General features: G+C 38.7%; 1 protein-coding gene across 1 annotated transcript; it reads right to left on the minus strand.

The window, feature by feature from the left end:
* Positions 1-15,933: 15,933 nt before the first annotated feature.
* LOC143889630 (alpha-terpineol synthase, chloroplastic-like) lies at positions 15,934-17,495 on the minus strand. Its single transcript, XM_077393906.1, has 4 exons — positions 17,277-17,495; positions 17,024-17,162; positions 16,431-16,679; positions 15,934-16,346 (listed from the first exon to the last, which is right to left on the minus strand). Exons 1-4 carry the CDS (start codon positions 17,408-17,410, stop codon positions 16,050-16,052), a joined length of 819 nt encoding a protein of 272 aa, XP_077250021.1. The 5' UTR covers positions 17,411-17,495; the 3' UTR covers positions 15,934-16,049.
* Between the last annotated feature and the right edge of the window lie 8,937 nt (positions 17,496-26,432).

The following is a 26,432-nucleotide window of genomic DNA, read 5'->3' on the forward strand; positions in this document are numbered from 1 at the left end:
GAAACTTTAATTCCCAACGGAGTATAAAATCTACTCCTGCATCCTTCAAACCTCATCAGAATGCTTCTCACCTGTTAAAGAGAGTCAGCACCTGAAAATCTCATCAATCTATTTGAGTTTTGCTTTCAGCAAAGATCATGCGCTCCTAGTTATTCTTGGTAAGAGATGACTGGCCCATTAGTGAAATTGATCAAAGATGGTAAATTCTTCATTCCTTTTGAAAGATTTTAACAGAGTTTGAAATTACCGAACTTGCGTTACGCGGTTTGGTCTTTTTGAAAGATTTTAACAGAGTTTGAAATTACCGAACCTGTGTTACACAGTTTGGTCGTTTTGAAAGTTTTTAACAGAGATAGAAATTACCGAACCTGTGTTACACGGTTTGGTCCTTTTGAAAGATTTTAATAGAGATGGAAATTATCGAACCTGTGTTACACGGTTTGGTCTTTTTGAAATGTTTTAATAAGGAAAATATTTCCGATCCTGTGTTACACGGATTGGTCTTTTCTTCCTTCTCCCGGGTATTTAGTACCCCGATGATTAGTAGTGTAATGTCAAGTAGTGACTTACCTAATCATCGTTCCGCAATGTGCAGCTTCTTAACGAGTTAGGAGTCATGTGTATCTGCGAAGAGGTTTGTAGGGGACTGTTTAGCAGGACCTACGAATTTGGATTTACGTGGAACTGTTTAGCAGAACCGCGTGATCCGGAGTGATTCGCTACCTTGAAAGAGAGGAGTCAGAGTTACTCGGATAGTTAAACAGATTTATTTTCAGTAATGATCTGTATAACTATCGCTAGGCTTGAGACTTAGTCTCGCCTCTGGTACTTAGTACCCAGATGATTAGTAGTGTAATGTCAAGTGGTGACTTACCTAATCATCGTCCCGCAATGTGCAGCTTCCTAACGTGTTAGGAGTCATGTGTATCTGCGAAGAGGTTTGTAGGGGACTGTTTAGCAGGACCTACGAATTTGGATTTACGTGAAACTGTTTAGCAGAACCGCGTGATCCGGAGTGATTCGCTACCTTGAAAGAGAGGAGTCAGAGTTACTCGGATAGTTACACAGATTTATTTTCAGCAATGATCTGTATAACTATCGCTGGGCTTGAGATTTAGTCTCGCCTCGGGTATTAGAAGTTTGAGTTTAGCTTGAATATTCGATTACCCTAATAATTGGTCGAGTCTTTGACTGATCGGCATGATTTAAAAAAAAAAAAAAAAAACTCTTTGAGTGTTTGGTTTTGAACTTGTTTTGGACGAGTTTCAATACATTGGTCTTTGGCCTATTTTTGTAGGTTTCTAAAAAGAAAAAAAACTCTTTGAGTGTTTGGTTTTGAACTTGTTTTGGACGAGTTTCAATACATTGGTCTTTGGCCTATTTTTGCAGGTTTCTAAAAAGGAAAAACTCTTTGAGTGTTTGGTTTTGAACTTGTTTTGGACGAGTTTCAATACATTGGTCTTTGGCCTATTTTTGCAGGTTTCTAAAAAGGAAAAACTCTTTGAGTGTTTGGTTTTGAACTTGTTTTGGACGAGTTTCAATACATTGGTCTTTGGCCTATTTTTGCAGGTTTCTAAAAAGGAAAAACTCTTTAAGTGTTTGAGTTTGTGCTTGTCTTAGACAAATTGCAACGTGGTTTCTAAGAAAAAAAAAATGAAAGCTCTTTGAGTAATTGAAGTGATTGGTTTGTTTGTTTGGTTTGTGCTCTTTGAGCAATTGTTATGTGTACTTTGGCTTAGCCTGATATATAAAAAAAAAAGAAAAAGAAAAAATGTTTGTGTTTTTGTAATCGTTCGTTCGTTTTTTATTAATTAGTCGAGTCATGAGTATTAGGGAGAGACTATCTCTTTGAGATGTCTTAGTTGCCGAGTTAAGAGTCGGTGAGAGACTATCTCCCTATTGTTAGTAGAGTTTTATCTTTGTGAATATCGTTTTAAAACTGAAAACCCAAAAATTTGCTTTGTTTTGGTTTCGGGTCAGTCAAAATGTGTCGTCTGTTCAGCTTTGCCATTCGCGTGTTACACACGCTCTGCAAAAGAGGGGCATCTGTAGACACCCCATTTTGACCGGACCCAAGTTCGCTATGCTTGGGAGAAACCCCATCCGATCATTTCCGCCATGTTTCGCATTTTTCCGTGAGAGGTTGAGAGAGATTATTCATAAGAATCCAAGCGAGGGAGAATTTGGACCCGTTTGGTGGGCCCGCATTGAACATTTGTTTAAAATTCGAATCAACCGAGGGCCCACATTGTGGGGCCCGCGTTGTGGGGCCCACATTGTGGGGCCTCAGTAGGGCCTCTTGTGAGGCCTCTTATGAAGAACAATAATGATGGATTCTCCACTAAAGAAACATGATGGGCCCTCCACTAAGAACAATGATGATGGATTCTCCACTAAGAAACATGATGGGCCCTCCACTAAGAAGAATGATGATGGATTCTCCACTAAGAAACATGATGGGCCCTCCACTAAGAAGAATGATGATGGATTCTCCACTAAGAAACATGATGGGCCCTCCACTAAGAAGAATGATGATGGATTCTCCACTAAGAAACATGATGGGCCCTCCACTAAGAAGAATGATGATGGATTCTCCACTAAGAGGGACAACATGATGAGCTCTCCACCAACACATCTCTCTCTCTCTCTTTCTCTCCCTATATATATCTTCCTTCCCATCCATAAAAAAGAGGAGAAAAGGAGAGATTTATCTTCCATTATCTTTTTCTTTTCCATTATCTCTTCCAATCACTCCCTCCAATCCCTTTCCCTATATTCTTCTTCCATTATCTCTCCCAATCACCTCCCAATCCTTCCCTCTAAGAGAAAGTGAAGACGGCGGAACGGATCGGCGGCAACATTTTTTTTGGGGGTTTTCTTTGCTAATTGAAAGGGTAAGACAAAGCGTATATCCGAGGATTACTTACCCTAGAGACAAGGAGAGCTAGCAAGGTTGGTATTCCAAAACCCTCTTTCATATATCTTAAACTAGAAGCATGCTAGGATTGAATTTGTGATTTATTTTTATTTTTTCTTATTGTTATTCAAAATATGTTTTTTTCAATCTCTGAGTGTTTTGAACATTAAGAAGTGTAGAAATCTGGAATTTCGAAGAATTTTGACTTCGTTTTGACCGTAATTTGACCTTTTGAACTTTACCCTCAAAGGGGTAAAATTCTAAAGATTGAATTTAAGAAGATGTCAACATAGATCCAAAATCAATAAAAATTTAAACATAACATAATTGTAAGATTTTGAATTAGTACGAATTTCTTTATGAATTCTTGATTTGATTTAAAGGGTTTAAAAATTCATTTTACTCTAGGGGTATTTTTGGAAAAAACCAATTTTCAAAAACTCTATAATGTTTTCAAAAGTGAAATTTGGATGAGATGCAAATTAAATCTAATCTAATCTCCCGTGAATTTTTCAAGATTTTTGGTTGCTGTTGGATATTTGTTTATGATTTTTTACGTAAAATCATGCATGCTGTATTAAATCTGATAAAAATAGTAAATTGCAATGAAAACTTCTGAAAATATTTTTTTGATAATTACTACTGGAATTACATGTTTTCATAAAGTTTAAACTGATTTGGATTTGATTTACTATGTGTTTCTTTGTTAATTCATAATCTGGATGGATATTTGTAAAATCGTAAATTAATAGTAAATCATTTTTAAAATTTATGAAAATTTTACAGTAATCCTTTCTTATTGTAATACACATACTATAGAAATTTCATATTGTTTTGAATTGATTTGCTATACGTTACTGTGTTAATTCACAATCTGGACAGAAACTTTCAACATTGAAAAACTAATAGCAAACCACATTTAAAATCTATGAAATTTTTATTATAATCTTATATAATTAAGGAGAAGTTACTGTAAAAATTTCATCTTGTTCTGAAAAGATTTGTTATATGTTGATGTGTAAATCTGCAATCTGAATTGAAACCTTTTAAAATCCTTGAGTAAATTGAATTAAAATCAAATTGTTTTAAAAATTTCCAGATCATAATATTCCATCACATATTCAATCATTAAATTATCAAAATAGAAACCTTAGGAATCACTGATTTCCTTTGTAAAATCCTGATGCTGTGATTAGTTTGTATGTTTTATTTTCTCATCACATTTACTCAAACTTAATCTAACAAAACCTGAAGGCATCATAGATTGCGCGAACTTATTGCACACACTTACATCACTTGCATCTAAACCCCTGCATCTCACATGCACACACGTCCTATTTTAGGAACCCGGAGTGTTATCTAGCATGGTTGACTGGGATTTCATCACCTGGTGCCTCTGTGCTAGAGAAGCATTCCACCCTTAGCCTAGTACCTTTATGGTACGTAAACGGATCTCTTGTTCACGTACTGATACGCCGGACACTGGTACAGTATATCGAACATGGATTCGCGCTAAGGGAACTCTTGGCCTTACCCCTAGATTAACCCACACATGCATGTAGTATACGAACACATGTGCATCACGTGTGTGAGCCTAGTTTAGGATATCCTACCCATTTGTGTCTAGATTAGGCCGTAGTCCATCTTCCAATGGCTACGATCGGTCCTAGGTACACAAACAAAGTCATGAGTCGAGATCCTCTCTCCACTCCGCTAGATTATGGTTAGGGTTGATGCCTTCAGGTAACACTGATAAAATGTGCGAAGATTAAAAAACTTTTCCTTTGGGGTTAGGATGTAAATCCCATTCATTTCCAAAGATCTCATAGGATTAGTCATTCATGATCCATCCGTTGAAAGCAATCTTATGCTATCTCATTTCATCTTGATCACAGATTTTCAATCTTATATTATCTGATTTGACTCGTGTTTTCATTTCCTTTAGAGAGTCTTTGACTCATTTATCCTTTAGTTGGTGTTAGTGGAGTCTTTGACTCGTGTTTCTTTTCCTTTAGAGAGTCTTTGACTCATATATCCTTTAGTTGGTGTTAGTAGAGTCTTTGACTCGTGTTTTCATCTCTTTTAGAGAGTCTTTGACTCATTTATCCTTTAGTTGGTGTTAGTAGAGTCTTTGACTCATGTTTCTTTTCCTTTAGAGAGTCTTTGACTCATTTAGCCTTTAGTTGGTGTTAGTAGAGTCTTTGACTGTGTTTCTTTTCCTTTAGAGAGTCTTTGACTCATATATCCTTTAGTTGGTGTTAGTGGAGTCTTTGACTCGTATTTTCATCTCTTTTAGAGAGTCTTTGACTCATTTATCCTTTAGTTGGTGTTAGTGGAGTCTTTGACTCGTATTTCTTTTCCTTTAGAGAGTCTTTGACTCATATATCCTTTAGTTGGTGTTAGTGGAGTCTTTGACTCGTATTTTCATCTCTTTTAGAGAGTCTTTGACTCATTTATCCTTTAGTTGGTGTTAGTGGAGTCTTTGACTCGTATTTCTTTTCCTTTAGAGAGTCTTTGACTCATATATCCTTTAGTTGGTGTTAGTGGAGTCTTTGACTCGTGTTTTTCATCTCTTTTAGAGAGTCTTTACTCATTAATCCTTTAGTTAATGTTAGTGGAGTCTTTGACTCGTGTTTCTTTTCCTTTAGAGAGTCTTTGACTCATTTATCTTTTAGTTGGTGTCATTGGAGTCTTTGACTCGTATTTCCGTTTTTAGAGAGTCTTTGACTCATCTGTTTCATTTGCAGTATTATTAGAGAGTCTTTGACTTCGTTATCTCATTTCAGTGTTATCAGTTGCTCTTATTAGAGAGTCTTTGACTCGTTTATCCTTTAGTCGCTTTTATTAGAGAGTCTTTGACTCATTTATTCTCCAGTTACTGTCATTAGAGAGTCTTTGACTCATTTGCTCTTATAATGGTATTATTAGAGCATAGTTGATTTGCCGTAAGTGTTTGATAGGTAGAGAGTTCGTTTCGAACTACGTTGGCTTGATCCTCTTCCACGAGGTACGTAGTGCAGCTTGGGATCCACATCCCAAGTCCAGCCAAACCTTTAAAAATAAAAATTTTAAATTTTTCAAAGTTACAAAAATATTCAAACCATTTTCAAAAAGATCTTCCTCTAGAGTTAGGAGTATGTCCTAGCTGTTTAGGTTGTGTTCTAGAGTTAGGAGTTTGTCTTGATTTGTATTGATATGGTATGTCCTGTCGTGTGAGTGTCCCTAGAGTTAGGAGGCCTCGAGTCGATCGGTTAGACATTTAGTCGAACCGATGGCTAGACTAGGCATATAGTCAGCCCGTGGTTTTCATTAGGTTGCACAGCCTAGTTACACATAGGATTGTAGGAACCACCTGCATTAGCCTAAGGCTAATCAACTTGCATTAGTTAGGGCATATAGGGTGTCCTAAAATCCACAATTCACTGGAATTTTAATAATCATACAAGAACCTTTAATAACTGGTTCGGTCTTTTAGATCGAGTCTAGGATAGAGGGCTAGATGTCTTAGGCATCATAATTTAGAATAGGGCATCGAACTACGTGGGCTCCGATTCTTCCCGAGGCCGGGATACGTAGTGCAGCTAGGATGGATGGCCATTCTGGTCCGAGTCCAGTCCTGCATTAGAGTTAGGACTTGTCTTGTCCCGTCATACATAGCATAGATTTGTGTCTCATGTTTTGATATGTTTTCTTACTTTCTTGTACTGATACTATACCTTTGGTTGTAGCTTGCATGTGCGTGTCCACCAGAAACTTAGACACCCATTAGGCATGTCACTCATAACCTAGCTTTGCTTAGGTGACACATTTTTTATTTCATTTTACGTGTTTATTTCTCCATTCTCAGGAAATGCATGCTTAGGTAGACGATTCCTGAGGATTGTTCCCATTTCACATGATTTTTACTCAAACTTCTTTGGAATTAATGAAAATGGCATAAGAGACCAAGTGCTTGCACTCGGGCGAATTGGGGGTGCTCTCAGACCTTCCCCATTCGTAACCAGGCACGAACCCATATATATTTCTGGTTATCCATTGCACAGAGGATTTGATTTTAGGGTTCCATGGCCTATCCATGGATGGCGACTCTGAGTTATTATAGGTATGTCTCGGTTTCGAACCCCGGTTCCGGATCAAGACATATCCCTTTTTTTTATATCGCCACTCGTGCTATGCTATGAGGGTGGCATCCGTTTCGAGAGTTCCTTGGCAGAGCTCTCCTTCACATTGTGGAGATCTTAGAGGATTGCTGTGGGGACCTCGCGTCCCTCGCCGCACTCGTCCTCTCAGGATCGGGGTCCACAGTGGGTTGTGTCGGAATGCTTGTGGTGAAGTTATATGGGCTTTTGCCGGCCCTCTTGGAGTTTGTGATGCCTCGGAGGCCGAGGTGAGGGCGGTTTATCATGGCATAAAAAGGCTTGAGAGAGATAGCATGGATATCACTATTGTGGAGGGAGATTCTTTGAATGTGATTAAATGGTTGAGGGGGTTGGTGTCGCCTCCTTGGAGATTTTCTTCTATTTTTGATGAAATAGATGATTTAATTGCGGGCTCATCTATTGTTTTCAATCATATTCGGCGATCTGCTAATGGGGAGGCGGACTCCTTGGCTAGAAGTGGAGTTAGGAGGTTGGAGTTGGAGTGGTTTGACTTCCTTCCTCCCTGAGATTTGTCTTTCTTGTTATTGTTGTTTTATTTTCTTGTAATTTTGGTTGAGGCCCACCTCGGTCCCCTTCCTTTTTAATGAATTCATCTTGCCATTTCAAAAAAAAAAAGACTGAACTTCACAATCGGAAAGTGGGCGGATAGGGGTTTTTTTTGGTGACTTTATCAGCCCCAGGAAAAAAAGGGAGCTGATTTTTCACCCTCCTGTAGGATTATGCGCCCCTCTGTTAATGTGATTTGACTTAAAAAAGCATTAAAGTCTGCCACAATTCACTTCAAATGAAGCAATGTTTTATTTTGGGATTTTTTCCGTAATTGTCATGTATTCATGCATTTTCTTTATAGTTTTTTCCGTAGTTGTCATATAAAGCTCTTTCAATACTTTTTTTCCTAGTCTTTTTACTTTCAAGCCATTTTTCTGTAACTTTTGTCCAAAACTTAGGACTTACGGCATCATTATTATTCACTAATGATTTTTATTATGCTTGCCACCTTTGCAGAAGTGGTACTTCGGTGCAATTTTCACCACGTCAAGAATAAGGCAAATCTCTCAAAAAGTCACAGAAATGGCTAACATCAAAGGATGGGCGAGAAGTAGCCTTTGGCGAAGGTGGCTAGCGAATACCTATAAAAACAATAAAAATCTTAAAAATTCAGGAAAAAAAAAATTTACCAAAAAAAGGGGTGACCCGCAGGTCGACCTGGCCCGTACGAGCCGGGTGCGGGTCCAACATTCGTGACCCGTAAATTTTACCAGGTCATTTTGACCTTGCCCGGCCCACTCGTTTGCTAGGTCTACTGTTTGGGTTGCAGGAAACACAGTTTTGAGGAAAATATTTTCTTAGGATTTTTTTATTTCCATAATTTAGAAGGACATGATAAATTTAGAGATATATTTATAAATTAAAGGTCCTTGTAAATAAAGCTTGGATGGTGGTGGCTCAAGTCACTTTTTTCACGTGTAATCAAGGAATGGAAAAGAATGAAATTTTATGAACCTTTTTTCTTTTTCGAAGTTTTCCAAAAATTTCATCCAATCCAAAATGGGCCTTTGGGAATTCTTCTCACAAATTTCTATTGTTGCATCTGCCTACGAAAATTGATCTCTACCTGTTTGGATTGAGGAAAAACATTTTTGATGGAAATTTGTTTCATAGGATTTTTTTTTGTTTCATTTTGTTTCTATTAGTTAGTGAGAAATTGATGCCGGATGGGCATGCGATCGATAACGGCGATGATGATTGATGATTTGAAGAAAAAAATAACAAAAGATAATTGTGGTGCTCAAAAGCTAACCCACATTGGAGGGAAACTCCATGAAAAAAATATAAAAACACCTTTTATCCACAAGAAAAGAACCCTTTTCATTCAATACTTTAATTGTCAAAAAAACCAAGATCTTCTCCATTACATTGAGTTTAAATAGGCTAATGAGATCCTTATTCTAACTTTGGAAACTAAAAACAAACAAAGAAAGTAGCAACTCTAATCTAGGTGTAAAGATCTTACATAATTTTGCATTGAAAAATTAAATAGAAAATAAAAGCTGTTTTAGATCTCATTCCTATTGGGTACTAATTAAAAAGTAATTTATTACTATTTAGCTAGACTTAAGAAAAGAATCTGCTAAATTATTAAACTAACAAAGGCTAGTTTCCTAAATCTAAATCCCACGGATTGGCACTTGTTGCCATGGTTGGTAACTTGGTAAAATGAAACTGATATCTTTTAGGTAATGATTGAAATGGTAACTTCCAAATACCGAATGATAAAATTGCAAAGCAAGATGCCCTGCATCTGACTCCTCTTCTTGAAAAAACTCGACCACGAGTTCCAATTTGAATTATGAGTAAAGGATATGAGTTGCCATGGTAGCATAACTTCTCGCGCCTACCTCGAACTGAAGTCCTTTCCAACGAATCAAATACTTCCATCGTGCTATTAATCTGGCATTTTTGGGTGAGCGATGGTACTTGATTTGACTTGAAAACTTGCTCTCGATTGCTCGTTGAATCGAGGTTGTTGAGGTAGAAAGAACCCGTCACTATTCTCAACGGATGGGCAATCATCGACGTGGGGCCGATCTTTGTCCTTCACATGATAGTTATGCTTGTTTACATAGCCCTTTGACTCTTGGAAGCGTTCCCTCAAGGCCTTGAATTTACACTTAAGGTCTTGCAAAGCTCCCTCCTTTCCGAGGCGCAACTCACGTTCTTCATTTAATTGGCGTGTCAAATTTTTTACCTGACATTCCAATTTGCTATCGGTGATCTTTAGATCTTCCATTGGTGGATTTTGATGCTCACGTGAACGATGCCGAGTGATTCGATTTCTCCAGGCTTGTTGAATGACATATGTAGCCCATTTGATTCGCAAGTAATTGTCATGGGCAATTTTCCGACGAACCCAACTTTGAATAATAGTGACAGAATTAACTTGACTTCGGTATTCCTTCTTAGTCCGGTACATTCGCCATGTCTTTTGAATTGTAAGGCATGCGGTTTTTCTTCTAGCAAAGTCCTTGGCCTTTTGGGCTTTTTGGTTACGCACTTTTCTAGCCTGAAAATCTATGGCATGTTGATACGTTACCGGTGCAAACATTTTTAAGAAATGACCACGTACCTCCTCCCAATTATCGAATGGTGGTCTTCTCAATTTGCGCCGCTCTTGCTCCATGAGTATCCATAAAGATTTGGCGCGACTTGCTATAGTCTCCTTGGCATACCAAATCAAATATTTTTGGCTCAGTCCGTATGGCTCGCAACACGTCTTGATAGCCTCGATCCAAGTAGTGCACTCATACTCAGTATCACCATAAAAGATAGGAATTTCACCCAGTTACAATTGCTTCATCGATTAGATAATCATCGCCTTCCTGGATCCACAGTAGATAAAACTCCCGCAGAGCCTAGCTTTGATACCAATTGACGCCGGATGGGCGTGCGATCGATAACGGCGATGATGATCCGAAAAAAATAACAAAAGATAATTGTGGTGCTCAAAAGCTAACCCATGTTGGAGGGAAACTCTAAGAAAGAAGTCTAAAAACACCTTTTCTCCACAATAAAAGAACCCTCTTCATTCAATACTTTAATTGTCAAAAAAACCAAGATCTTCTCCATTACATTGAGTTTAAATAGGCTAATGAGATCCTTATTCTAACTTTGGAAACTAAAAACAAACAAAGAAAGTAGCAACTCTAATCTAGGTGTAAAGATCTTACATAATTTTGCATTGAAAAATTAAATAGAAAATAAAAGCTGTTTTAGATCTCATTCCTATCGGGTACTAATTAAAAAGTAATTTATTACTATTTAGCTAGACTTAAGAAAGGAATCTGCTAAATTATTAAACTAACAAAGGCTAGTTTCCTAAATATAAATCCCACGGATTGGCACTTGTTGCCATGGTTGGTAACTTGGTAAAATGAAACCGATATCTTTTAGGTAATGATTGAAATGGTAACTTCCTAATTCCGAATGGTAAAATTGGAAAACAAGATGCACTGCATCAGAAATGTTGTGATTATGGCTGATTTAGAGGAATATTATTTTAAATTGAAGGTTCATCTAAATAAAACTTGAACTGCACCAGTTCTAGTTACTTTTTCATGTGTAACCAAACACTGGAAAAGGAGGAAATTTTGGGAAAAATATTCTTTTCCAAACTTTTCCTGAAAATTCCTGCCATCCAAAAATGGCCTAAAAGAATTAATTTTGCTTGTTTCATAGTAACAACTTAGTACTGCTTACAGTAAAAATCTTTTGCTTGTTATAAAAGACTTGGGATTCATTAAATAGTTAATATCATCTAATCAAGGCAATTCATCTGGACTTTCATGATATTTGTGAGAGAGAGAGAGAGAGAGAGAGAGAGAGAGAGAGAGAGAGAGAGAGAGAGAGAGTTAACATGAGCTTTTAACTATAGATAATTGAGTGTTTTCTAGCCAAGGCTGAGGAGAATTTCTAGCCTCTTTGGGGAAAGTTCTTGGTGGCTTTGAGGGGAAGATGTGGAGGAGAGTAAGGAGAGCTCCTTGACTATAAGGATGTACTTTCCCTCTCTACCTTTCTACTTTACATTTCAAGTAGATTATTCTTCCTTCTCTTCTATTTGCCCTTCATTGTTGTATGCATATTAATTCGATGGATTTAACTCACATTTTCCTCATTTTTCTTCGTGAAACTAGTGTTTTCATTTTTTATAATTTTCAGAAATTCCATGGAATTCTTCGTCTACTGCTGACCCGCCTCTGATCCACATTAAAATTGGTATCAGAGCAATTTCTATAAAAAGGATCCTAATTCTTTTCCGATCCTGCTGCCAATTTTATCTTTGTGGCCTACCATTAGAGCCAAAACTACAAATTTGAAAGTATTGTATCATCTTCCTTTTCCCTTACCCTTTCTCTTGCGTGACAGTTTCTCAACTCTAAAGCTCGGCCCTCTTGTAGGATCTAATCTAATTTAGCACTGGGAAAATTTGCACTTGTATAGAGTTGTTTAACAAATTCCACTGGCTCTGAGTTTGTACTTTATCAGAATCTGAATTCAGAGGCTCTTTCACTGTCCTTAAGGCAAATCTCGCGCCCACTATGACGAATCAACAGTGAAGATGGGCGTATGCCTCCAGGATACAACAACTCTCGCTCCAGGGGTGTGCACTCACACAACCCGGATGCCTTAGAACTCGCTTATTAGTGCCAAAAATGCCTTTATCAGAAAGCTTTGGAGAAAACAGCAGTTGCAGAAAGGAGATGAACGAGGAGAGAGGAAGACTTTCCGCTTGGGATAGATTTTTCTTTCTCTAAATCCAATTTTTATAGAAAGGACAGAATCCGTTGGGAATCGAAACGTTGCGATACTTATTGCGTAATTAGCGTTTCCTAAACGGCCCACTAAGCACGTGGAGACGTTTCCAAACGGTAACAAAATTATTATTTTTTAAGAAAAATATGACAGGAAAAAAGGAAAAATAAAAGAAGAGTCCCTAGATCTCATCACTTCCTGATAGGATGATGGATCATTCTCCAAAGGGTAGGTGACAAAGTCCTCACCAAAATTCTTGGGTACTCTACCACATATAAATGAAGTGCATATACCAAAATAATAGTAACTACTTTAACATCTTATAAAGTTAGTTGTTTACCTGAAGAAAGGGCCAAGTTCACAGTACCAGTGTGAGTGACCTCCATGTCTGCTCCACTAGCCACTGTACCAGTCTCCTTTACTTCGATAACACCAGTGAAAATTTTCTTTGAGTTGTGAGCATGACAAATGGCTTCTGTATCCGACCACCAATTTGAAGAAGTACTGGCCCTTTTTTTTTTCAACATGGTAGTGAAACTTTTAGGCTCAGCCTTATCTACCAACATAGTAGCTTCCTTATATGGTGTGTCCAAACGATTAACGTTTGACCATCTCAAAGGGAATTACAGTCTTGTCCATTTTAGTCTAATTTACCAAAATAAAATATGGAAAGAGTGCACCTGATTTGCGAAGCGCGATAACCAAATAAGAATAACCAAGTCGCGAACCAAATCCAAACTCGAATCCGAGATATCCAAGATGAAGCCCAACAGCAAGAGATTACCACCAAGGGAAAAACCCAAACCCAACCTATTGGGATTTACAGGGGGTGAACCAAGAACAAAGAACCAGCCAAGGCGAAACCCGAGGCGAGGGTTGTTCAGACTATCCAACTGTCGGCAAAACTAGTTGGCAAGAACTGGTCTAAAACCAGTTGCAAATCCCAAAACAGATTGGCCTTCTGTATAACTCGCGATTTACAAAGTTGTTATCTTGTAAATCCTGTCCAGATTTCTCGCCAGAAATAGCCCTGCGAAAAAAAAATCGGCAAAACCAACGAGAAAGGGACCCGACGGTAAGAAGTACCGGCCACAAGAATCCACACCAAACCCAACTGCTGCTGTTCGGTCGGCCTCCAAGGATAAGCAGTTTTAGGCCACCAGAACTTGCAGCCACAAGCAGGGATTCAGACACCAAATTAATTTTGACCCAAATCAACAGATACCCAAATTTGTATCGTCAAGATGGGTTTCATCCCAAAAACAAAATTCCAGAGTGAGATAGAGAGAAGAACCCAAAGATCAACTGCCGTGAGAAAGGGTTCCGAGATAATCCCCAAATCCGAGGGAGGTTTGCTTCCCCTGTGTGTGTAATTGTTTGATTCCAGCGAGAATCAACCGGCGGTTGTATAGTGTCGTCTCAGATTTCTCACCCAAAATGGGAGAAGAAATCCGATCATTGGGACTAATCTGAGAATCTTTCTCCCAATTCTCGATCTGGGTATTCAAAATCCTTGAATGAAAATCCATCCCTTCACCCACCTCTTCTCTATCCTTCACACACATGGTCTCTCTGCCCAGATTAGAAAAAGCCAAAAAGGGAGGACAGAAATATTGAAGAAGCCAAAGAAGATTCTACAAATATCTTAAAAATCTTTTAATGGGTGATTTGCAGGTGGGAAAGAAATTCGTCTCTCTTCTTTCTTTTTAAGCTTCTTGCAGGTGGGAAAGAAAGATTGAAGATCTGCCCAAAATTCACCATCTCTGTGTGAATCCGTGACCTAAGCCGATGTGGGAGTTTAGAACCCTCGTTGATGTTTTCTCCGGCAAAGAGGGTTCTTCACGACCGATAATAGCACGCCCAAATCGATTCTTGTGTGCTATAATCTCATGCCCAAATTAGGGTTTAAACCTAATGCTTCAAGATTGTTAGAGTAATTAGTTCAAGCAAGAGGTTGCTTGAAGCATTACACCCATGGTATCTAGTTTGGAATACCAAGTTTGTTGCCTCCAGCCCCTACATATATTAGATACACTAGGGTTTTAATAGGTTAGTGGGCTCTAGCCCAAATAGGCCCACTACACCGGTCAATTATCTTTTTGGGCTTATATTAGAACATACATGGGTTATATTATATACCCAACACCTTCTTAAGAATTCTTCTAGTTCTAATGGATCCAAAAACTATTCGACATGAATTGTTACATTCAGTTCATACACAGTAAGATGTAGAGACATTGAGAATAAGATTGTTACATTCAGTTCCTACATAGTAAGATGCGGAGACATTGAAATTAAGAAACTGTTACATTCAATTCCTGTATTGCAACTTGATGTTTCTTAATTTCAATGTCTCTGCATCTTACTGTGTGATATAGAGTTCTGCTTGGATTGGTCGAGCCTATAGAAAGCACTTTTTTGGGATCATTACACATTTTGTTGAGTGGAGATTGAGTTAAAAGTGTGGAGCTGAGCTATAAGCTCAAGGAGGCGATCGTTTCCCTACATGGAACTATGGAAGAGTCCTTGAAAGCTTCATGGCATTCCATCACTTTCATCTTTGAATTTTCCGGTGTTCTAGAAACTCTTTGTCATGTTTTATGGGGCATGTTAAAATATAATATTGTGCTCATTTCTTTCATTCTAATACCACTTATTTTTCGGGGTTCTGTCATCGCATTACTAAGAAGAGAATGAATATGGATCAGATATGTTTGTAATTCTGATAATCTGAAGAACTGCTGGATTGCATGGTCTTTACAAACATCCATAGTTGAGTCCTGGGAGTTTCATTAGCACAGTACAAAATGTTAATCCTAACGAATTCAAGGGAGTTTTCATCCTTGTCTTAGATACAAATTCTCTGCATACTTCATCAAAATTTTCAGAAACATTCCTATCGGTTTGCCTTGTGCTCTGATTTTGAGTGTGATTCCTACTATTTTGCGACGCATACTTTGATGGGGCAGGGCCCGCCAGTTTACACCCATACATAGCATGGGTCCGGGTTACTAGTGAGTGTGTGTGTGTGTAGGGAAAACTGTTTCTGAGGTTGAGGTCAAAAACAGTGTGGGCCCACATTTTTTGGGGTGATCCAATGCATTCATTTGAAAGACCCCTACATAGATAGGGTGTTCACAAAAACAAAGGTGGTTAGGATCATCCTAACCCTTCCATTTGTGGAGGGAAAAATGGGCAGATTTGTGGAGAAACAGTATATGTCCATTTTCCCTCCACTTTTGGATGGGTTAGGATGGTCCTATGGACATGATTTTTGGTACACACCCTATCTATGTGAGGTCTATTCAAATGAATGCTTTGGATCACTCCAAAAATGTGACCCCACTTGAGTTTTTGATGCTTGAGTTCAGAAAGCCATCAGAGCTCGAGCTCAGAAATTGTTTTCCCATATGTGTGTGTGTAACTATAGATTTGTTCTATTGGATATGGATTTTTTCCTTCTGCCAATGAGCGTATTTTTCCATATAAATATTCTTGTCAGTCCACAACATAAAATGGGTTTTAAATAATTATAAAGGCAAAGTCTATTTCAATCTCTTTATTGCAAGTTCATAATCATATAAATAATGTTACATTAATATATCATCCGATATCTACTATTAAGAAATTGATAATCATCTATATAGACCAAATAAGACTTCTTATTCCTTAATCGAAATGGGTTCAACCAGCAATGATCTGAATCGCTCTTCAGTCTCTTTATCTGGGGAACCAAATCCATCACCAAATTCATAATAGCATTGGGACATCCTTGCAAGATCCAATGCAGCATTGATTAGAGATTCAGGAAGGGAACAGGAGAAAGATTCTTTATTCAACTTCTTCCATGTACCACTAATTAGACCTCTTATATGTTCACGAGCAACTTCCTCTGTTGCACCTGTTTCGTGCATGTAACATTGGATCGATTTGGGAACATCACCTCTTGCTAGCTCGTCCTATAATGTTGAAAAAATTATAAATATACAATTAAGTCGGCGAATTAAATAGTGCAACATAGAAGCTAAGTATAGGCAATTTACCGTTGAAGTCCCCCAATCATCCCAAAGTCGAAGAATCATCGACGACCAGCGTAAAAGGTTAGAATACTTGTCTATGCAATCAAGTGCATCATTTGTTATCTTTGTTTTCGCTGATAAATAAGCATGGGCTAGCACAACTGGTCCTGATATTGAAATCCAGGCATTGCTTAGATACTCATCAAGTGTCGGCGTATATCCATTGCAATACCATTTTGCCTCCACAAGGTATGCTTTACATAAATCTGCCCACTAAATTAAATAAAACCTCTCATTAGATATCTTAAACACAAATTGGGCGCGCATGATAATGAAATTACTTTTAAAATGAGGGTGTACGAATCCTAGTCAACTCGATGCGGTTTGTTCTAGTAGTTAGTTGCCCGACCGAGTAGACAATTGAGGCAGTCACAGCAGGAGAGTCAAAGGTGTTTTGATTAACGTTGAGGGAAACATTCGGACTTGAACAAGAACTCATCCATATTGAAGGGACTAGAATCTAGTGAGTTAACAATGGCTTGGAGGAGTTTTGAAATTACAGTTGAATTGTCAAAGAGTGAAAATTAACTTGATAAGGGAAAGAATGAATGCACTACCAGTTTCTTCAGGTGCCTTGTGATTTCCAATCCTTGTTCTTTTAGGACCACATAAGCCATTTCGTTGGTAGTGTTGAAGAGAGCCATAAAACATATCTTCATGTACTCTGGAAGTTTTTCCAAAGAGTTAACATCCCATCTGCAAAAAGTACATCAAATGTTTGATATATTAGAATTTGACAAGTATTGTAGGGTCCTGGAATATTGGCAAACTCTCTAGTTGAGATCCCAAATATACATACAAACTCTCTACCTGTCAACAACATTAGTAAAGAGCTCCAATTCTTCTATTGAGCCATAGACATCATAGACATCATCAATGGTTGTTATTAGTTGATTAACTTTTGTAACCACTTCTCTACTGTATCCAAATTCTGGTTTTGACATGGTTCCAAGAGCCCATAAGAAGCACTCCAGCAAACGGTCTCTAGAAAAGCTCAACTGCTTACCAAGTCCCAAATTCTTCCACCACCTATGAGTTAAGAGCAACAGAAAAAGACAAATGTGACATGTAGGGGTGTAAACGGATCGAATTCGAATCGGATAGTGCTATATCCGAATTCGAATTCGTTTACAATATTCAATATCCGTATCTGTATCCGAATCCGACGGATAATTATTATTTGTTACCGAATTCGCATCCGACGGACATTACTCGAATTCGGATATTATCCGAATCCGTTTATCCGGATTCAAGTAAAATCCGAATTCGAATTCATAAACGAATGTCCGAATTTAAATCCGAATTCAAGTTCAGTAATTACAGCCCCAATTCGAACACCAAAACAAGAAAAATACGGGAGAGCAAGAAGAAAACAAACCCATATCCATAGAACATAAAAAAAGCCACAAAAGAGGGAAAGAGGCATAGATCCAAGCACAGAAACATAGATCCAAGACACAGAAACATAGATCCATGCATGTGAACTGAGATCCAAGAAGGAAAAAAAAAATCAAAAGAGAGGGAAAGAGGCAAGAGGTACGAAACTTACCTCGAAAGAAGGCTCGCCGGAGAAGAAGCCTCTCCGGAGAACAAGGCTCGCCGGAGATGAACGATGGAGCTAGGGTTCCTTTTTTTTTGCGTCGAACACCTCTAACCCCTCCAATCCCCTAAATCCCTCCAATCCCTCCATCGGAGCTGTCTTATCGCCGCTGGTTTACTCAGAAAAACCCTCTATGGCTATATGCCCAAACTAGTGAAGAAGAAGATGCAGTTCGGTTTTTTTACATCTGATAATATAATTTTGGGAAATGATAAATATGCCCCTTTTCATTACTTGAGACAGCCCCTCCAGTGTAAAATAGTAGTCATAAATACACTAAAGAGGGCTGTCCCGAGTAAAACTAAGGGGTAATACGAGTAAAGTAAAGAGGCAAATATATCACGTACCCAAAAACAAGACATTATTTTTTTTTTAATTTTTTCTTGGGCAGTGTAATGCACAGTGAAGTTGTCAATTCAAACCTCACTTTTGCTTGTCTTATTCTCTACTTACCCATAAAATGTGCCTCGTTTTGGCTGCTTGGATAGTCATTCATGATTTAACTCCTTTTTTATATATACAACCTCTCTCTTTTGGTTATTAAACATGCTATATATTAAGGGAAATGTTATATGCACTATTGTATTTTCATGAGGGCACTCACACTTTATGAAAAGTACGGTATGGACCGCACCTTAGGATGATCCAAACCGTCTATTAGATGGACCACAGCCTAAATAGGTTGTGCCTCAAAAATTATTTCCATAGGTTAATCCTAACCCTTCGATCTGAATGTTAGAGGATTGATCCTAACCCTCTATAAATTGGAGGGTTAGGATCAACCTATGGAAATAATTTTTGGGGAACAACCTATTAAGGCCGTGGCCCATCTAATGGACGGTTTGGATCATCCTATGGTGCGGGCCATACCGTACTTTTAATAAAGTGACAGTGCCCTCATCAAAATACAGTAGTGCGGATAACATTTCCCTTTAACTTTTATACAACCCTAAATGAGGGAAATGATCTAAGCCATTCATTTGGGTGAAAGTGTGAAACCCTCAATGGCCAAGATTAACAGTTTGGATCGTCAAATTAGGGGTGGACATGGTTCCGGTTCAACCCGAAGAACAAAACCGAATCGGTCTATTTGGTTCGGTTCGGTTCCAAATTTAAATGGTTCGGTTCCAGTTCAGATGTTTGGGAACCAATTGCACTTGGTTCGGTTCTGGGTTTGGGTTCGTGGAACCAAGAACCAAGAACCATTTACCAGATTTGCATCCGCTAAGAGCCGGATATCTCCTAAACAGATTCGGATAATATCCGCTTGAAACAGATTCGGATAATATTCGCTTTAAACGGATTCGGATGCAGACGGTAATCGAATTTTCGAATATCCATTTACACCCCTAGACTGCCGAATCCGGATATCCAAATTCGAATTCGGATATACGAATACGAATGCGGATATTCGGAATAAACAGATGTACTTGTCGGATTCGGATGTTAAACGGATCGGATATACCATTTACCAGATTCGGATCGTTAAGAACCGGATATCTCCTAAACGGATTCGGATAATATCCGCTTGAATCGGATTCGGATAATATTCGCTTTAAACGGATTCGGATGCGGACGGTAATCGGATTTTCGAATATCCATTTACACCCCTAGTGACATGTATACAGAAATGATATCAGCACCAGTGTGTTGATAATAACTTCCCTCTTTTTTAGGCCGTCATTAATTTAGGGAGATGATATTTTCACTCCCCCTGCATTAAGTGCACACTCCTCTTATAACCTGATTTGATGTGAAAAGTGGGCAACTTTATGTCAAATCATGTTATAAGGGGGGGGGGGGATATCATCACCCTTAATTTATTGTCGGTCAATTAATTTTTAGTGATTTCTATAAGGGAAATTATACCCCCCACGGTTAACGCTTTCTAAGCCTGGCAACAGGGCGGGGCGGGGCTGGGCCGGATGTTGCATTCCTTGTCCCCGTCCCCGCTTCGGGGATGGCGGGGAATCCCCGTTCCGCTTCGCGGGGAATATCTAATCCCCATCCCCGCCCCGCCCCTATCCTGGACTAAAAATCCTCTACTCAAAAAAGGTTTTTAACGCCCATAAAAGGAAAAAGACAAGTTGTGTTTGTGCACTTATCAAAATATGGTAGTGCCAATATCACTAGCCTAAAAGAAATATTTACTGTTAACAAAAAAATACCAAAACATTACTAAAATAAGTGGAAATTGATAATGGCTTGCATATTAAAATGGGGCGGGGCGGGGCCATCTCCACCCCCATCCCCGCCCCTGTCCCCGCTTTCGAGAATATTTTAAGTCCACGTCCCCGCTCCAAGTCGGAGAATCCCCGCCCCGTGTGGGGCGGATCCCCGTTTTCACTGGTGAAATTACCAGCCCTAACGCTTTCTGTGAGAATGGTTTACTGCTTGAGGATAAATTCACCCCCTTTAACGTTTTTCTTTGCCTTTAAAACTTAACGAATAACGTTAAAGGGGGAATTTTATCCGTAGAGGGGGGAGGGGAATATCCTTCCCCTTTCTATCATCCTCTAAATAGAAAATTGTCAATGAAGATGGGAGTGTGATTATTGCAAATTAGCAATTATGGACAAAGCCATTTCGCAGCCCCTCTTTTCTAAGACACAAGAGCCAACTCTCAAATTTTCTTATCCATTTCACTCATAAGAGTTGGCAATTTGACATCCGTTAGATGTATACGGAAATGATATCAGCACCAATGTACTGATGATAAAGCCCCACTGTAGACACCCCATTTTGACCGGACCCAAGTTCGCTATGCTTGGACGTGTAGACACCCCATTTTGCTCTGCCTTAAGAAATTAGGGTTTTTCCATCGGTTTTCCAATGTCTTTCCTTTCCGCGTCCGTTTGTTACATTTCTAAATATTTTTGGTCGTTTCCGCCATGTTTCGTATTTTTCTGTTGAATATTGAGAAGGGTTATTCATGAGAATCCGAGCAAAAGAGAATGTGGGACCCGCTGGTGTGGGACCCGTTTGTGTGGGACCCGTTTGTGTGGGACCCGCTGGTGTGGGACCCGTTTGTGTGGGACCCGCTGATGTGGGACCCGCTTGTGTGGGACCCGCTGATGTGGGACCCGCTTGTGTGGAACCCACAAAGTGGGACTCACCACTAGCATGACTTAACTTTCTCTACCATTTCCACTAACTTCATTTTTCCCTTTAAAATAACACCATTATCTCCATTACCATTATATATTCCATTATTCCCACCACCATTCCCACCATTACCATTATATATTCCATTATCCCCACCACCATTCCCACCATTACCATTATATATTCCATTATTCCCACCACCATTCCCACCATTACAATTATATATTCCATTATTCTCCACCACACCCACCATTCTCATTATTTATTTCCACCTCTCCACTAAGTTTTTCACTATATAAAGAGAGGTGATGAGAAGAAAAAAAGGAAGAGGAGAAAAAAAAGGAGAGAAGGAAAGGAGGAGAAAAAAAAAAAGGAGAGAAGGGGAGAAAGAAAATAAGGAGGAGAGAAGGAGAAAAAAAAAGAGAAGGGGAGAAAGAAAATAAGAGAGGGAGTGAAAATAAGAGAGAGAGAGAGGAAAAAAGAAAAAAAACAAGAAAGCGGAATCGATCGCACATAGCGGGATTTTTGAGTCTTTTTTTCGGCTTTTGGATTCGGCGAGGAACTCATCACAGGTAGGTACACTGTTTTCAGAATTTTTTAGAATTATTTGGTATATTTTCGGATTTTTGCATAATATTTAACGAAGAAAACTAAAAGATATACTAAACAGATTCCAAAAATAATGAAATTTCGTGGGAAACTAATATGATAATGATACATTCTACCATGAATTTGTGAGAATTTTTGGATTTTGTTTGGTATATTATTTTATGCATTCTTTGAAAATTATCAGATTTTGGGAGAATTGTTACTGATGTCAAATCACAGATACAATTCTCCAAATTTTTACAGTAGTCTTAAATTCTATACTTCTTGCTTCTGTAAAATTTTCAAGTGATTTTGATCTTATTTCATATGAGCTGTGGTGTTAATTCATAATCTGGTTTGAAATTTGAAAAATCCAAAAATGATAGTAAATAGTTTTCTAAATTCATGGAAATCTCACAGAATGCTATTTTCACTTATATCTTACTACTGTAGAAATTTCATGGAATTTAGATTTCTATATCTAGTAGTTTCTGTGTTATTTTTGCAATCTGGTCAATTAATTTTTAAATCCAAATTAAATATGAGTTTAATGTAATAATCTGTAAAAATATTCCAGTAAGTTACATCTCATCATATCTTGTTTCTGGAGAAGTTTCAACTCATTTCGAGTTTGTTTGCAACAACTTCACTTGTAAAATCACTCATATGATTAAAATTGATAAAATTCATTGAAAATCCGAAATTAATTGAAAATCATCTTAAAATCTTTAAAGGACCTTAAATTCTGTCACATCTTAATTCCTTAAGAAGGTCTGCTTTGCCTCATTTGTAGAATCCTCTCTGAGGTTGCACCTCAATTTGTGCCTCTGTTAATTAGAGACCAATTTGGTCAATTAGTTGTCTTAGCCTTGCTTCCCCCTTGCAAGGGCAATGATAAGGTTACTTGGAGCCCATCTTTGTGTGTGTTTGGGAGACCCGCCAGGTCTCATTCTCTCGTTAGTCCTCTTTGTGCGCCGTTTGGTTTTGGGAGAACACCCTACTCGGCTTGGCTTCATACCCCTACCCTTATGGGTATTGGGTTGCACATTTGTTGCACCCTAGGGCTAGGTAGCTGTCCGGCCCGGCTTGGTGTTTTACCTCTGCCAAATGTGCAAATTCGTGTTTCCTTTTCTTTTAGAGAGTCTTTGACTCATCTATCCTTTAGTTGGTGTTATTGGAGTCTTTGACTCATGTTTCCATTTCTTTTAGAGAGTCTTTGACTCATTCGTTCTTTTGTTGTATTACTAGGAAGTCTTTGACTCATTGGTTCTTCTGTTGGCGTTATTTGGGAGTCTTTGACTCATTCCTCCTCTAAGTTGTAGTATTAGAGAGTCTCTGACTCATTTGTTCTCCTCTTTAGTGTTGTTAGTTCGGAGTTTCTCCTTTAGAGTTGTTGATTACTTCGCTTTTGATTAGAGGCTAACTCAGTCTTATTAGAGCTTTGCTTGCTTGGGATCTTGGATCGTTTTCTCTCTTCTTGGGACGCTATCTTTCTTGTTGTGGTTTGTCTCTTTGAGACGCTAATTGCTTATTCGGGGTTTCCCCTTTTGCTTTAGGGCTTTGCCCTAGTTTGTGGTATTACTTGCGTGTTCCCTTTAAGATTAAAAATATTTTAAGGTCCTGAGCATTGGAAAAGCTTTAAAATCCAAAAACATTAGAAATTTAAAACTCAAAAACATTTGAAAACTTTAAAAATATCAAAAACATTTGAAAATATAAAAAAACCTTAAAAAATCTGAAGTGTGAGTGTTTCTTTTAGAAGCGTAGTTTGAGAGTTCGTTTCGAACTACGTTGGCTTGATCCTCTTCCGAGGTACGTAGTGCAGCTTGGGATTTACATCCCAAGTCCAGCCAAACTTTTTTTGTAAATAAACGTTTTAAACCTTCTTCAAAAACCTTTAAAATATAGTTTTCAAAAGACCTTCCTCTAGAGTTAGGAGTTTCTCCTCGATAGAGAATTTTAGAGTTAGGGTTTTTCTTTTGATAGGTTGTTTGATTGATTGTTTGCTGTGTGCTTGTTTTAGAGTTAGAGGTCTGTCCTAGAGTTATAGGAGCGCCTCCGTCCGGTCAGTCGGCGATCCATATCGCCGAGTGATGACTAGAGTAGGATACGCTAGTCCACCCTTGGTTTTCCGTAGGAAATACAGCCTAGTCACACATAGGTTGTAAGAACCACCTGCATTAGCTTAGGGCTAATCTGCATTTAGTTAGGGCATATAGGGTGTCATAAAATCCACAATTCACTGAAATTTAAATAATCGTACAAGAAACTTTAATAACCGGTTCGGTCTTTTAGATCGAGTCTAGGATAGAAGTCTAGGTGTCTTAGGCATCCTAGCTTAGAATAGGCGCGAAGAACTACGTTGCCTTGATTCTCGTGGAGGCGGGGATACGTAGGCTTCTTTGGATGAATACCAGATCATCTGAGGACTCGGGCTAATCACTTTTAAAACTGTTGAAACAATCAAATCACTTAGGATTTTCCATGAAATTAGAATTTTAGGAGAACTTTCACTTAGATTGAATCCAAACCAATTAAGAAATCAAGATACACATTTAGGATTCACATTGAAATTAGATCATAGGATGCATGTCACATAGATAGCACATTAACAGAGAGTTGAATGAGCCATTAAAAATGAATTTAAAAGAGTTAACTTTTGGAATTGAAGACCGATTATCGGGCAGGAATGGTGCATGTGGTGGATAAATCCCCATACCTTCCATTCTTGTAACCAGGTAGCGAGTCTAGATTTCTGGTTAATTATGGGTCCTAGATCCCACATCTAGGTGGCGACTCTGTCAGTCTCTTTTGTGTGGAATTCGGATTGCCTTAGTGATCCCAAGTTCACATAAAAGATGAATTAAAATTAATAATAAAAGGCACACGCCAATCACGTGGGTACGAGAGACCAAGAGATAGTGCGTGGCGGCTCTCGCGCCACCACCCCTCTCGCGGGATCGGGTCCCACACCTACTAGTTTTTTCAGACCGTCATTGATTGGCCATGCATAATTTTTTTGGATTTCTATCATCTGCCAATAGCCAACTAGAACATTGCTAAAAGCTTGTTAAAAAAGATGGGAGTGTGATTATTGCAATAATGGACAATGGCATTTTGTGGCCCCTCTTTTTTTACAAGACAAAAGCCAACTCACCTCAAATTGTCTTATCTGTTTAACTCATATGAGTTGGCCCTTTTTAGGGGTGCAACTCGGGTCGGGTCGGGTCGGGTTGCCAAGGCCTCAACCCTCACCTAACCTGAAATTAAATTGGGTTGGCTTTTCCCAACCCAACCCGAGAAAATGACAACATATAACCCGAGCCAAAGGTTGAACCGTCGGGTTCGGGTTGAGCCCGACCCAAGTTGCACCCCTAGCCCTTTTCTCCCAAAAAGAAAAGGCTGCAAATTGCTTTTGCAAAGTTACCTAGACACTCCCATATTTACGCAAAGTCATGGAAAGCTAATTAAAAAAGAATAAAACAAGGACAATGATAAATTCGCACCCCTGCAGTACGCATACGCTCGCTTATAGCGTGATTTGACGTCAAAAAGTGTTAAAGTTAAGCACTGGTTCACGTCAAATCATGGTATAAGGGGTGCGTATGCAAACTGCAGGGGGTACGAATTCATCATTGCCCTAAAACAAAGTAAATAGTGCAATAATCATAACTAATATGGTACTGTAGATATCAGTCCCCTATCTATAATTTAGAGAAATTATAGGGTGCCCAAGCATCGAGTCCTGTGTAGGCAGTATGACAAAAGTACAGCCTTTGATATTTGATACAACTGCAGCTTACTTTTTGGATCAAATATCAAGGGCCGTGATCCCGACACTAGACTTCATGTTCAGGGACCATATAAAATCTCCATAGTTTATAATTAAATAAAGCCCAGCCGCGAAATGCCTTCTACGAAATGCCTTCTCCATTAACAAGTTGGGTGGTTTGACATTGTGGTACCCGATCCCGCGAGAGGGGTGTGGGCGCGAGCCGCCGCGCGCTCTCTCTTGGTCTCTCGTAACCACGCGATTGGCGTGTGCATTTTATGATTGATTTGAATTCATCTTTCATGTGAACTTGGGATCACTAAGGCAACCCGAATTCCACACGAAAGAAAATGACAGAGTCGCCACCTAGATGTGGGATCTAGGACCCATAATTGACCAGAAATCTAGACTCGCTACCTGGTTACGAGAATGGAAGGTATGGGGATTTATCCACCACATGCACCATTCCTGCCCGATAATCGGTCTTCGATTCCAAAAGCTAACTCTTTTGAATTTATTTTAAATGGCTCATTCAACTCTATGTTTATGTGCGAACTAAGTGACATGCATCCTAGAATTCTAATTTCAATGGAAAGTCCTAAGTGATTTGATTAAGCATTTACAAGAATATTAATATACAAAACACCACAATTTGTTTGTGGTGCCGACTCGCGGGTGGTATGCCATCAGACATCCAAGCTGCCTACGTACCCAAGCCTCACTGGGATCAGAGTCGACGTAGTTCGGTGCACCTAAGCTAAGTTACATATGCCTAACTCAACTAAGACACCGACCTAGACGGGATTGACTGTTTCAACAGTTTTAAGAGAAGTTATTTAATTCAAGTTGAGGATTTTATTATCTTAGGATTTCATCGAAGATGCTATATGATTCTTATCTA

Source organism: Tasmannia lanceolata, unplaced genomic scaffold (assembly GCF_043159265.1).
Source record: "Tasmannia lanceolata isolate RefF3 unplaced genomic scaffold, GAP_Taslan_0.1 ptg000013l, whole genome shotgun sequence".
In the NCBI taxonomy this organism is placed as follows: Eukaryota; Viridiplantae; Streptophyta; class Magnoliopsida; order Canellales; family Winteraceae; genus Tasmannia; species Tasmannia lanceolata.